This window comes from Paramisgurnus dabryanus, chromosome 9, assembly GCF_030506205.2.
Source record: "Paramisgurnus dabryanus chromosome 9, PD_genome_1.1, whole genome shotgun sequence".
NCBI classification, from domain to species: Eukaryota; Metazoa; Chordata; class Actinopteri; order Cypriniformes; family Cobitidae; genus Paramisgurnus; species Paramisgurnus dabryanus.
Window position 1 is genome coordinate 26,811,667 of NC_133345.1, and position 13,070 is coordinate 26,824,736.

Sequence of the window (13,070 nt, forward strand, 5' to 3'; positions counted from 1 at the left end):
GATGTAGCACAAAGCACTATACACATTTAATTACAATAGTATCGGGCAGATATCGGTATCGGGTGATAGACGGAATTCTGGTATCGGAATCGGATTGGAAATAAAAAAGTGCGATCGGGTCATCCCTAGTTTAAGAAAAATTTTAAAGATTTTTTGCTTACCCCATTGGCAGATTTTTTGCTTGATTTATGCACAAAATCACTTAAATTTGATATTTTTGGTCTAAAAGCTAGACTTATTTTCTTGGGTCATTTTGCTTATCAAGAAAAAGCATCTTTAACTTAATCTAGAAAAACAGAAATGGATCATTGAAATAGTCTCTTAGAGGCTGTTTACACTTGGTAGTAAGATGGGTTTTTGTTGATCAGATCACAAGTGGACGACGCTAAAGACCGGTGTAAAGGGTGTTTCAAAACGTTTTGAGGTCGTCCATTTTCGACCACATTCAGAGGTAGTCGAAAACACTTTCGATCGGATAGTTTTTGTAGTGTAAATGCGCATGTGGTCAAATATGTACCAGCCACCACAAGAGACCTCCTACTCTCCACCTATTTATCAAATCTGAGGTAAAAAAAAATAATCTGAGGTACTCAGCACAATGTTTTACATGTTTTCTGACTTCTGGCGTGAACACACAGTGTACAGCGCTATCTTTAGGTTTCATTAATAAAACTAAACCGGCTGATCTCCGCGTATTTCATTAGTTTCATTTTGCGAGCGTGTGAAAGTTGCACGATCTAATTACACCAATTGTGCTAAAAAATCATTGAAAGCCCTTACATATACATGTACAAAACACTGCACAGCATGTTTACTTACAACACAAGCAGATTAGTTCGCTCCATTTAAACCTGTCATTACTCCCGCTCACATATAAATAACAGCAGAGAGCCTCACCCACACTCTCCACAGACCACCCCCTCACAGTGATCAGGACCAGTGTTGGGGAAAGTTACTATTAAAAGTAATGCATTACAATATTTAGTTACTTCCCAAAAAAGTAACTAATTGCATTACTTAGTTACTTTCCATGGAAAGTAATGCTTACGTTACTTTTAAGTTACTTTGGCGTTACTTTTTCTTACTTGGCTGAGGCTTGATCTCTTTCAGGCCTTGCAGGTGTTTTAATCGCAAAAATGTCAAGCTCTGGCCTGCCATCTCCGTTTCTGACTCAAACTGTTCCCGCTCAGGCGCACAGAGTGCGTAATTCTACGTTAATATGTTTAGTTAAATTCAGTACATTATTTTATTTTTAAGTTTGATTAATTAAACTGAAAAGTAACTTGCATTAGTTTTTTTTAAAAGTATCTCAAATATTAATTTGTACATTTATAAAGTAATGCGTTACTTTACTCGTTACTTCAGGAAAGTAATATTATTACGTAATGCACGTTACTTGTAATGCGTTACTCACAACACTGATCAGGACAGAAGCGGTCGAAAGTGGACAAACCATTAAAAACGGAAACTGGAAGTAAAGTTCTGAGTCTGACCAGATACGTAATAGCATCACGGCACGTCCGATGAAACCATCTATAAGAGAAAATAGCATCCACAAGTCTCCGATAATTTACATTACCATCGGTTTTTATGGATTTCTATGATGATGTTAATATAGACATTTCCAGGTGTTGCACATATGTAGGTAGGGTGGAGGTAGCATTTTATTTTAAGAAATGCCTCTGTCCAAAATAATTCATTTTGTGCAGATATGCGGTGTCGAGGCTCTGCTCGTGTCAAGACTATTTTCTAATTTGAAACAATGCTCACAACTGCCCCCTTTGACAGCCATGTGAATTTACTAAATTTATTTACAATTTTTATAAAAAACCAACAACAACACTCCTTGACAAAACTCAAACAAGTCAACTCAACATTCTTCCAAATATATATATATATATATATAGTGTATATAAAGCGAAGTAGGTGTGGTATCTTATGTCGGAGTAGACAGCACAAACAGATCAGGATGGATATCAATAAGGAACATGATCCAAGCAGTTGAGTACATCCTGCTCCTGAAGACAGTCTTCCCAGTAAAGCCCACTCCTACGGAGTACTGTGGACCTCCTGTGGTATCATCTACAGGTGTGTTTTTCTGACAAAAAGCAAACGGAGATGTACAGCATGTACCCGTTCATTTCCATGGTGACCACACACTTGATCACTTTTTTAGGTGGTGGTGGAGTGATGGGAGGTTAGACAACACAAGAAAACACAATTTTACTCACACACACAGAGAGAGAGACAGACACACATACAGACAGACACACAGACACACACGGTTCTGTGATTAACAGCACAGCTAAGATGCTCCACCAACAAAAAATAAAAACTGGCACTTTCCAGCTTCTTAATAAAAATCCCTAAACAAACTGTACTCAATTCATTAAAAATTAAAAAAAACAATCTATTCTGCTGATACAACAAAGACTGTATAGTCAGGGAGGGGAATAATATTAACCAACAAATTTTTTTACTTTTAGAAGTATGCCACCACAATGCCAGGGTGCTGTGCGGTGAGGTTAAAGACCAACCCTGTCTGAGCACTTAAACGTGTGTATTTTACTGCAGTCATCAGGCACCTGCTAACACAAAGTGTGCATTGGCGCAGATGCATTTTAGAGCACATACTGTACATGTCTTGCCCACCAGTAGCGGCCCATGTGCACATCTGCATGTGTGTGAGCGAGGAGCTTAACTGTGTGAGGATGTTAATCTGAAAAGCTGCTTTGCCTCTGGGTGTAACTGTGGATTCACACCAGCCGCGGAAGAGGCGGCAAGCGCGGATGATTTACATGTTAAGTCAATGCAAACACGCGATTAGGCATCCTGCGGCGCGGTACACGCGGTAGCCGCGGCGCGGATGTCGCGGAACGCGCGGAAGGCGCGGGGCGTTCCGCGCGAATTGAGCGTTGCCGCGGGAAACGCGCGAGTTCAAAAATCTGAACTTTGGCGGAATTCCGCGCCGCGTTAACCAATCAGGAGCTTGCTGTAGTAGTGACGTGATTACAGGAAGCAAGCGGAGTGGTGTAGTCTCCGCGGAGTCGCAGAAGCCCCTCCCATGACGCGGATTTCCGCGTGAATTTCTCGAATGACTAGAATTTCACGCGCGGCGTTCACGCGCGGATTAAGCGAGTAAACTCAAAATGTTCAAGCGGCAAACTGGACGCGGTTCACGCGTTTTTGCCGCCTCTTCCGCGGCTGGTGTGAACCTACAGTAAGCGTGAAACTTGGCTGGAGGGAGGTATAGACAGGATGAGAGAAAGAGAGAGAGGACGTATTGGGTTATGTAACGGGGCTTTTCTTTCCTTTGTCAACAAACAGGAGAGGCCTGTATACACACACACACACACACACACAAGTGTGTAAGTCACCACACAAGTACACAAAGTTATTCGCCGCAAACACACCGCAGTCGCACGAGATGGCTTTCTTCAAGGACACGACTCGCTTGTGAGACATGAGGTATTGGTCTTGCACACACGCATAGAGATAAATTCCAGAACTTGATGTCAGTAAACAACACACAGCTGTTTGTTTTTCTCGGTGAATGTTTTATAATAAGAGCTGGACGAGCTGAACAGAAAGATCTTGAAATAAAGTTCTCGTTGAGGAACATAAGTGGCATGACTGCCGTCCAAAAGAGTTTTACAGTAGTGTACACATGCATCGGGTTATACTTACAGCCTTTTGAAAAACATGAACCCTGTGCAGGTGCTCAATAGAATGTCTCTAGAATCGCAGCATTTTTCTGAATTAAGCCAACTATGATGTAATCGATTACATTACTACTGTAAATAAACTGTGCATGACATTGTAATGTTTATTTTTACGTTATACGAATGTACTTTGAGATCCAAATTGAAAAATCCAAAAGTTTTTTAAAGGCGCTCTAAGAGAATCTGTGTGACATCGCTTCTTTTTGACGTTTGAAGTGTTGTCAAACAAAACGGAGTGTAGCTAAAGGGCTTGTTATAGTCGTGCGTAGGTCCTACGGCGTAGCAGCGATGGCGTAGGTTCCGCATCGGTTTTCATTTATACTTTTGCGTCTTTTGCAAACACGCGACCGTCAGAGAAGAAGCAGCTTGGAAAGTTAACCCCCAAACGAAGAAAAAACAGCAACTTGTTGTGTATAATTTGAGAAGACCAGCAATGATGGAAGTAAATAAACAGCGACTTTTGATGCAGTTTGAGTTAAATCACTCCTCAAGTTGCCTCATCTTTGTTTTCACCGTCACAAATGAGGCAGTTTTTTTACCTGACGGGAGGGGTTCTGGTGGACCAATCACAGCGCTTGCGGTCCGCGTAGATCTGACGCGCTGTTAACATTTTTGCGAGGTGCGCCTCAGGCTACGCAGAGCTACGCACAGGCTACGTAGCTACGGCGTAGAACCTACGCACGACTATAAATCGCCCTTAACTCGCCCCCTCTCTCACTCTCTCGCTTGCCCCTCCCTCTCACTCTCGCGCTTGCCCCTCCCTCTCACTCTCGCGCTTGCCCCTCCCTCTAAATCTCCCCCTTGCCCTCCCTCTCCCTTCCGTGCTTCCTCACGTGCACTAACCCCCCCAAACCCCACCCCCAAATCCTTCTTGTCATTTATTGGCTGGAACACGTTAGTTATGTTTCGTGGTTGTAGGCTGCGCCACTTTGTTTTTGTTGCAGTTTGTGGAGCCTGGGCTGTCTACAGAGACTGCGTTTTTTACAGTGTGTTCAGGGGACAGGCAGCTAGCAGATGTTTGCTGTATGTAACAAAAAATTTACTAAAACGCGTGAATTTGCTTTAATATACTTAATGTTACAATGAAATTGAAATTAAAAACTTTTTTTTTGAATATCATGTTTTTTTTCACCATTTAAAAAATAATTGAATTCTTGTCTGGCTGCCAATTTTTTTTATTTTTGAAAAAGTATTTGTTTCATAGATCAGTTTAACCAGTAGCCAGACCGATAAATAAATACGGACCGGAAGTTCACTTCGGTCAGGCGCATGACCGCGCTACCCAGTCTCACAAAATGATGTACCTATAGTCACGTAATTTTGTATTCTTTTTCGTGATACTGTCACGAATTTCCGAGTTTTTTCATGATTGTATCACGGATTTCTGTTTATGTGTCACAGTCACGTATTGGTTACTCAACTGCTTTTTCCTAATTTCAAACCGTTTTCGCTTTGATTTAGGGTAAGATTTGGTGTTTGCGTAAGGATGTCACTTTAAGTATTGGTTTATACTATTTTTTCTGATTAATTTTTTAAGATTTTCTAAATTTTTAAACATTGTCGCCTGGCCTTAGGGTTAGAGTTGGGTAAGGATGTCATTTTATGTAAATCTAACCCTAAACCGAAGTGACAATGTTAAGAAAATAGGACAAAACAGTTGAGTAACCAATACGTGACAATGACACATAAACACGATAAAAAAAAAAAACAGGGAAATTCTTGACAGTATCACGAAAAAGAATCAAAAAATGATGTGACTATATGTACGTAATTTCGTGTGACTTGGCTGAACCGTGACAATGTGCGGTCTATAAAATGTGTGAAATTGTACTTTAATCTTTTTCAAGACATTTCTTGAGGTTTTACCCTAAGATGCATTTTAAACGATGTTGGGCTCTTATTGGCTGCTTTTTATTTTAGTTTTCTAATGAAAGAAATGAATGTGTGGCACAACATGTGTCTACAAAAATAACTTAAAACATTTAAACACAAAAATTTTAGGATTGTGAGAAAAATTTCAGTCAAGTGTTTCCAAACTTTTAACCACTATATGCTTTATGAAAGTAAAAAATACATGCATTTCCAAATTAAGCACTGACATCAGTACCGTCAATAGAAAAGATGGTTTCACTTACAGTATGTCTGAATTTTTATCATTTCTGCAAAAGTGCATATATGAAACACATGTAGACACAAACAGAGTTTTACAAGCCTCTCATATGGACCACACCCTCCCTGTAACCTTAAGTCACCACTATGTACTCGAAACACGTACCTGCCAAGGATCTATAAACTGTATCAACAAAGGGAATAAAAGGCAGATAAAGACAACATTTCTGAAGCTTTATGGTCAGTGTTCTGTTTGGACCATTTGGTGAACAACAACACCTGCTCAACATTTAAACATTTTGTACATAGTGTGCAGAAAGAGAGAGAGAGCGAGAACAAGAGAGAGAGAGCGAGAACACGAGAAAGAGAGAGAGAGAGAGAGGGAGAGAGAGAGAGAGAGAGAGAGAGAGAGAGCGAGAGAGAGAGAGAATTATATCTACTCATGAGTCATGATCTGCTGCTCAGCAACCAAATCACAAAGTCATAGGACAAAAGGAGAGACAAACACATTTATTTAAACTTTATTCTTTTTTGCTTACTAATAATTTTCCGTTTTATTCTCCACTGTTATTTATTTTATATCAACATTTTATTTACTTTGTGGATGCAGTTTTTTCTCTCTTATTTTTCATGTCTTTTTGAATACAAATGCAGTTATTTTGTAAAACCTCGAATCAGCTACCAGCTTCTAGCTGTTCAAAAACTCCACACAGAAAAACAAAGCCTTACAGAAACTGAGATAAACAAGCACTAAACGGTGAGGGAGACAGACAAAACCATGGCAGAGAGAGAGAGAGAGAAAAAGAGAACGTGATGAGCCACGTGAGGTTGGCTCAGACACTGCAGGCCGGTTACGTAAACACCCCCCGTTCAGACTCCTCATGGACTCGGCAGACACGGCTCCTCTCCAACCCTCTCCCTGCTGCTGCGCCACGCTTTTTCTCCTGGATCACATGGCTTCTCACATGCTCTCCCCCTCCCTCACTCGTTTACCCTCCTACTCTCCCTTTCCCCGGGGAGCTGCTGGTCTGTGCCGATCAGGTCTGTGTGAAACTGCAGCACCACTCTCAGGGCAGGAATAACACAGCAAACCCCAAAGACAACCAGTGCTCTAATATAAGCACACAAATTACCGTATGAACGTATATCTGTCTGTTCAAATATTTTCATTTATTCCAGGTTAATATACATGGACGACTGTATATTACTAGTTCAGCCCAAAGGTTTGATAAATATCTATCGATATAAATGTATAACTGCACTATACGTCACTTTGGATGAAAGCATCTGCTAAATGCATAAACAATAATTATATATAAATTAGAATAGCAAAGCTTGGAAATTTTGGAAATATTCCAAGTTGGAAATTTGGGGTAAATAATACAAGACGTATCAAATACAAACATTCCTCAACATCAGACTCATCTTCATCCATGTGCCACAATTAATTCCCATATATTCCCAAGTGATTTCCATAGAAAGTTTCCAAAATACACAGAAAACAGCAAGGCATTTCAAAGAATGTCATCGAAACACTGCTTTGTATCCCAACAAGCCTGACACAGCAACACTGGTTCAACCAATCGCACTAGTTTGGGGTGGGACTATATTGTCCAACTAATGACAAATGGAGGGAGTGTTTAAAAAAACCTTTGAATACAGCAGATGTGCGAAAAACGAAAGTTTAAATGGTCAAAACGTTAAAATGCATGCAAATAATACACTTTTATGGATGCAACTGTCCGCGATAGATATGTGTTGTATACGCTGTTTGATGGGGATGTAAAGACGCGTCGCGCTTTTGACGGGAGCACGTCCTCATAGAAAATACACATATCTCTGTAAAGGCAGAGAGAGAAATCCAAATCTGCACGTCGCACATAAGCAACAGGTTATAAAAATCCTCGCACTACGTAAAAATTGTCTCTTATTACAGTTGCCTTCAGGATCCCTATGATGACAAAAGTAAACCTAAAGATTGCTTTATCAGATCGGCAAATTTAGCAAATGCTGATCGAGTCATTTAATGCCATTATCGGCCGATACCGATTAGGGGTGTAACGATTAACCGTGCAAATGCGCCTTTTCTCAATGAATGAATTACGGTGAAATCCCGGCACATCCGAACGCCAGGGGGCGCTCTCATGCAGAAACTCCCTTTGTGCCACAGAAGAAGTAGCATTACAAACGCTATTCCAGGAAATGTCTACAGGAATATTTATATAGCTGTTTTTCAAATTGTTTCAGGTATTTTCATGATAATAAAGAATATTTTGAATGATTTTTATTTAACTAGTGTTGCTTTTTTAAATGCACGTTATAAACGACTCAGACTCATAATGATTTTAGATTGATAAGGACTTTCTACTGACCAAATGCCGTAGTACACGGACAAGCTGTGCATGAAACAAAGAATCGCAGCCTTGCGATTCAGAATCGATTTCAGACAGGAATTTTTAATGGGACCAGCGATTAATCGTTACATCCCTAATACCAATTGCCAGCCGATCGATCTGAGCACCCCTAAACATGTCACATCTTTTAGTCTTATACTGTAAATTTATTTATGCAGTTGCACCTTTAAAGAGTACATTCATCATTATTAAGCTCAATTCATTGCATTCAAAGCATTGCGATGCCAGTGCAATAAGTCAAGGGTTCGATTATCAGGAAACAAACACAATGATAAAATGTATACCTTGTAATATCCTATAAGTAGCTACAAATAAAATCATCTGCCAAAGAATTCAATTTAATCTTTGTTTTCCCTAAAACTATTCTTGTCCTTCCTGTCCAAAATTCAAACTTTGCTGTACAGTTTTGCCTAAAGTGGCTTTTAAATTAGTCTTGCCCTCTCTCTCCCCTCTCCATCTTTGTGCAAGGTTGTAGTCAGCTCTCTGCAGTATTGATTCTTTGCACTGGATGCTTTGGCTACTCGCTCTAACACTATGAGCGTGTCCTCATGTCGCCTTGCTTATGTAACAGCGCAGGACTGTTTCTCCGCTGAATGCTGATTAACTGTCTGGAGCTCAGGACTCCCAGAATTCACCCTGCCACAGACGGAAAAGACACTGCAGAGGCCCGAGAGCTACGCTTCACCTAGCACACCCGCATGCGTGCGCTCTCTCCTCTACGGCAGAGGGGTGGGGTCATCGGGTTCAACGGGTTTGCTTTTGTCACGAGTGCCCTCTTTTGGTAACTGTTGGTATGGCAACAACATTCCCTAGAGGCATGAGCCATCACAGGTGTCAGGTGCTGTACTTAATTCACCAAAACAATGTCTACTCTGTGTTCAGATACAGGTGTGGTAAACCAGAGATTCCCAAACAAAGGTACTCGAACTGCATAGGTACTTAATGTGGTTTGTATCTATTGACGTTACAAATAAGGATTGCTAGATTATTTAATATTTACATAACAATCATCTTTTTTAAGGGATAGTTCACCTTAAAATGAAAATTCTTTCATCATTTACTCATCCTCATGTTGTATTAAACCTGTGTGAATTTATTTTTTCTGTTGAACACAAAAGAAGATATTTTGAGAAATTATGGTAAACACACAGCAGATAGTGACCATTGATTTCCATAGTAGGAATAAAAAATACGATGGAATTTAATGGGTACCGTCAACTGTGCGCTTACCATCATTAATCAAAATATTTTCTTCATCATTTATCACAATGCTTCCATTTTTTTTTTCCTACTATGGAAGTCAATGGTCACTATCTGCTGTGTGTTTACCATCATATGCAGTATATGCATCACATACAGGTTTAATACAACATGAGGATGAGTAAATGTTGACAGAATTTTCATTTTAAGGTGAACTATCCCTTAAAAAAAAAAAAAAAACGAATCTATAGTTATACCTAAAAAAGTGCGTAAATAATTCCTATAGTTCAGTAGCGAGGCAATGCATTAGCAGCGTAAAGGTCATGAAACCCCAAGAAACACACATCTTCCTCACTCAATGTTAAAAATATAATAAATAAATAAAAAAAATATTTTTTTTATAAATAAATAAATATATATATTCACAGAATGTTCTTTACATTTTGTAGGGCGACACTGTTTCTACATAACTTCCTCTATTGGAATTTACTGAATTAACTTATTACTATAGACGGGGGGAAATGCGATGTTATGGAGAGCACCAAAAACACTTACTTGGTCCTCAAATGTCTCCCTTTTATCCAGCATCTCTCGTAAGGTCTGCAGGATCTTAATGCACAACTTCTCCTCTTTCTCCCTGAGCTTCTTGGTGTGTTTGATGAGCCTGAGAGACACACGACATTACATTTCACACTAAAGCTTGGAACCAAAATATGTCATATAAGTAATATGAGTAATTTTTCATGAAAATTTGAATGTGCAATACAATTTCAATAAATTAAATGTTAAAAATGATCTAGAGAATCAGTGGCAAATGTATGTCTATCTTAGTTTTATAAGATACATTGTTTCTGTGAACGTATCTGTGATTTTCGACCTACAACATGCTCAAATGCAGTAAATTGCTTATATAAGGCACTCTGTCGCCCAGGCACATTCATAGCAAACACTGTATATAGTACATGCGTGATATTGCTGGTACTTAATCAAAGCAGAATGGGCTCTGATGCATTTATAGAAACATGCATATATCTTCAATTACACTTAAAGGTGCCAAAGAATGCATTGTAATAATATTTTAAATTGTTCTCTGATATCTACATAGAAGATATGTGGCTTTATTACGTGCAAAAAAACAAATTTGAAAGGGTCATGAATAATAATGTTGAGCTCTCCTCTGATTGGTTGTTTCAGCCTTTATTATGCGAAGATATAGAATTTGAGGAATAATCAATTGTTTGGAGATTGTTAATGGATGTTTCTGAGGGGTAAGATTTTGGGGTTTTAAAACGTAACTGTAATTTCAATAGTAGAATTCAGCCTAAATGCTAGCATATACCAATACCTAGCATATATACATCTCGACTGTAGCATCACAGACGGTGTTAAGTTGAGATTTGCTTGTTTTCCAGTGGTCTTTTGCATGTATTATGTTTATATAAGAAGGAGAAAACAATCGTGTTCGAAGCTCACGAGCTGTCATTACCATGTACAGAACTCTTCTGTATTCATCTAAGTAAATACAGTTTTCCGTTCTACAGCACTTTTAAATTGACGCTGCCGTGTCTTAAACTAATTTTTACAAGCATCATATAATCAGTCAAGGATGTTCTTGACGTCATTGTGTTGTATTGTTTTGGAATCTGGGATGAAAATCTTATGAATTTACGATGAGGACTTAGAACTACATGTTATTTTTACACTGGCACTGGACCATTGTAATATATTCATCAGGGATGACGCATGATTTTAATTTGTACGATGTGGGTGTGCGTCTCACTTGGACATGAAGGTTCCAGTCTCGCAGCGTAGCCGTGTCGACTCCGGAAACAACATCTCTGGATTTTGGAGCACGTCTACTAAAACAGAAAACTCTGCATGGACCCAAGGGCTGAACTTCTCTTCCAGACACGACACAACTCCCTAGACACATACAAGCAAAATATCAGATTACACTTACAAGTAAAACAGACAGTCGATCCAACAAAGAAAACAGCTTTAAAAATTTTAACATCTTTTTGTTATCTAGTTACTAACTAGTAGCATACAGTAATGATCAAATCCATGGGGACACAACTGAAATTGTATTTTGAATATAAATTGTATACACTACTGTTTAAGGGACACTTGACTGAAATGTATTTAATGAACGTTTTTAAGACATTTAATATGAAGGCATTTGTCTTCAGTAGTTTTAAAATTTGTTTAAAAAGGAATAAATCAAGATATTAATTTTTTTTTGCAAAATAAAGTTGTACCCTAAGAATCAGACCCATGACCTTTGTTTTTTACCAATTGATTTTTTAAATGTCTTGCAATATTTAAGATCTGAAAACATTGAATCTTTTTGTTAGTTTGTCCGATATCAGTTTCATGCAAATAAAATTATAGAAAAATGTACTATATTAAATAATTAAGAATATTAAGTAAATATTTTATATATAATAATAATAATAATAATAATAATAAATATTTTTATTAGGAATTTGACAGAAATGTTGTCAGTACACAATTGTTATTTTACTTAAACACAATACAGGGCTCAACATAAAGGACTGCCCGATGGCCCGGGGCAAGGGTGAGAGACGTTCGGGCCAGTAAAAAGTATTGTCACTTGCCCGATCGGGCCAGAGCTTCACCCTCAGTAACAAAAACATTAGTGCTGGGAAGAGATTAATCGCAATTAATCGCATTCAAAATAAAAGTGATATTATATTATATAGAATATATAAAAATATACATAAATATATATACACATGTAAATGTTTCTTAAATACATACATGAATGTGTGTGTATTTATATATTAATTACACACACTCCTATATTATGCAATATTTGAATGCGATTAAACGCGATAAGGGTTAGGGTATACATATACATTATATATATATATATATATATATATATATATATATATATATATATACACAATTTTACCTTTTAATTATTATTTTTATACACAATTATACATTTGAATTATTATTTTTATATTTGACTTTTAAATTATTATTTTTTATAATTTTTTTATTGGGGCCAGTGCAGTGGAAAATTTGGCAAGGCAAGTGAAAACCTGAACCACTGGCCCGACTGGGCCAGTATAAAAACTTCTTTGCTTGAGCCCTGTATTAATATTTTTTGTACTTATACAGTATATGAAAAGCTCAGATCCAAAAGCTGCTGAACGCAACTCCATCAAAAATGAGATAATGATATTAACCAAATGCTCTCTGCACATATTCATCAAACGGTTTCACTTTAAATCCACTTATCCCAGTGTAACACAATTTAAAAAAAATTTGTTGTTGGCAGAATCCCTTAAATGCCACAATGATTTAGTAGCAAAGTCCTCTAAGTGCACAGTAGATGAATTGGGTAAACGACGGAACACGCACATCAAGGTGCAAGATATTTTTTACCAGTCAAAGGAGGTTTACAAAAAAAATTTGGATATTGAGCCTTTTACCTTTTTTCAGAAAGTACAGTGAAAAAAGACAGGAGATTATTTTTAGTACTGGAGATTTTTTGGATGTAATAACCTTTTTATTTCCATTAATATAAATAAATTACTGAACCTAAACATGCTCATGGTAAAAAATGCTCATTTACAAGAAATCATGTCAGGTG

The 13,070-nt window shown here is 37.9% G+C and overlaps 1 protein-coding gene across 1 annotated transcript in view; it reads right to left on the reverse strand.

The window, feature by feature from the left end:
• itpr2 (inositol 1,4,5-trisphosphate receptor, type 2) overlaps positions 1-13,070 on the reverse strand; it is a 106,903-nt gene that overhangs the window by 51,122 nt on the left and 42,711 nt on the right. The window contains exons 36-37 of the mRNA XM_065278869.2: positions 11,226-11,368; positions 10,001-10,109 (exon numbers count right to left, since the gene is read on the reverse strand). Of these exons, the coding sequence (XP_065134941.2) occupies positions 10,001-10,109; positions 11,226-11,368 (252 nt within the window). The remainder of the gene's footprint in view (positions 1-10,000; positions 10,110-11,225; positions 11,369-13,070) is intronic.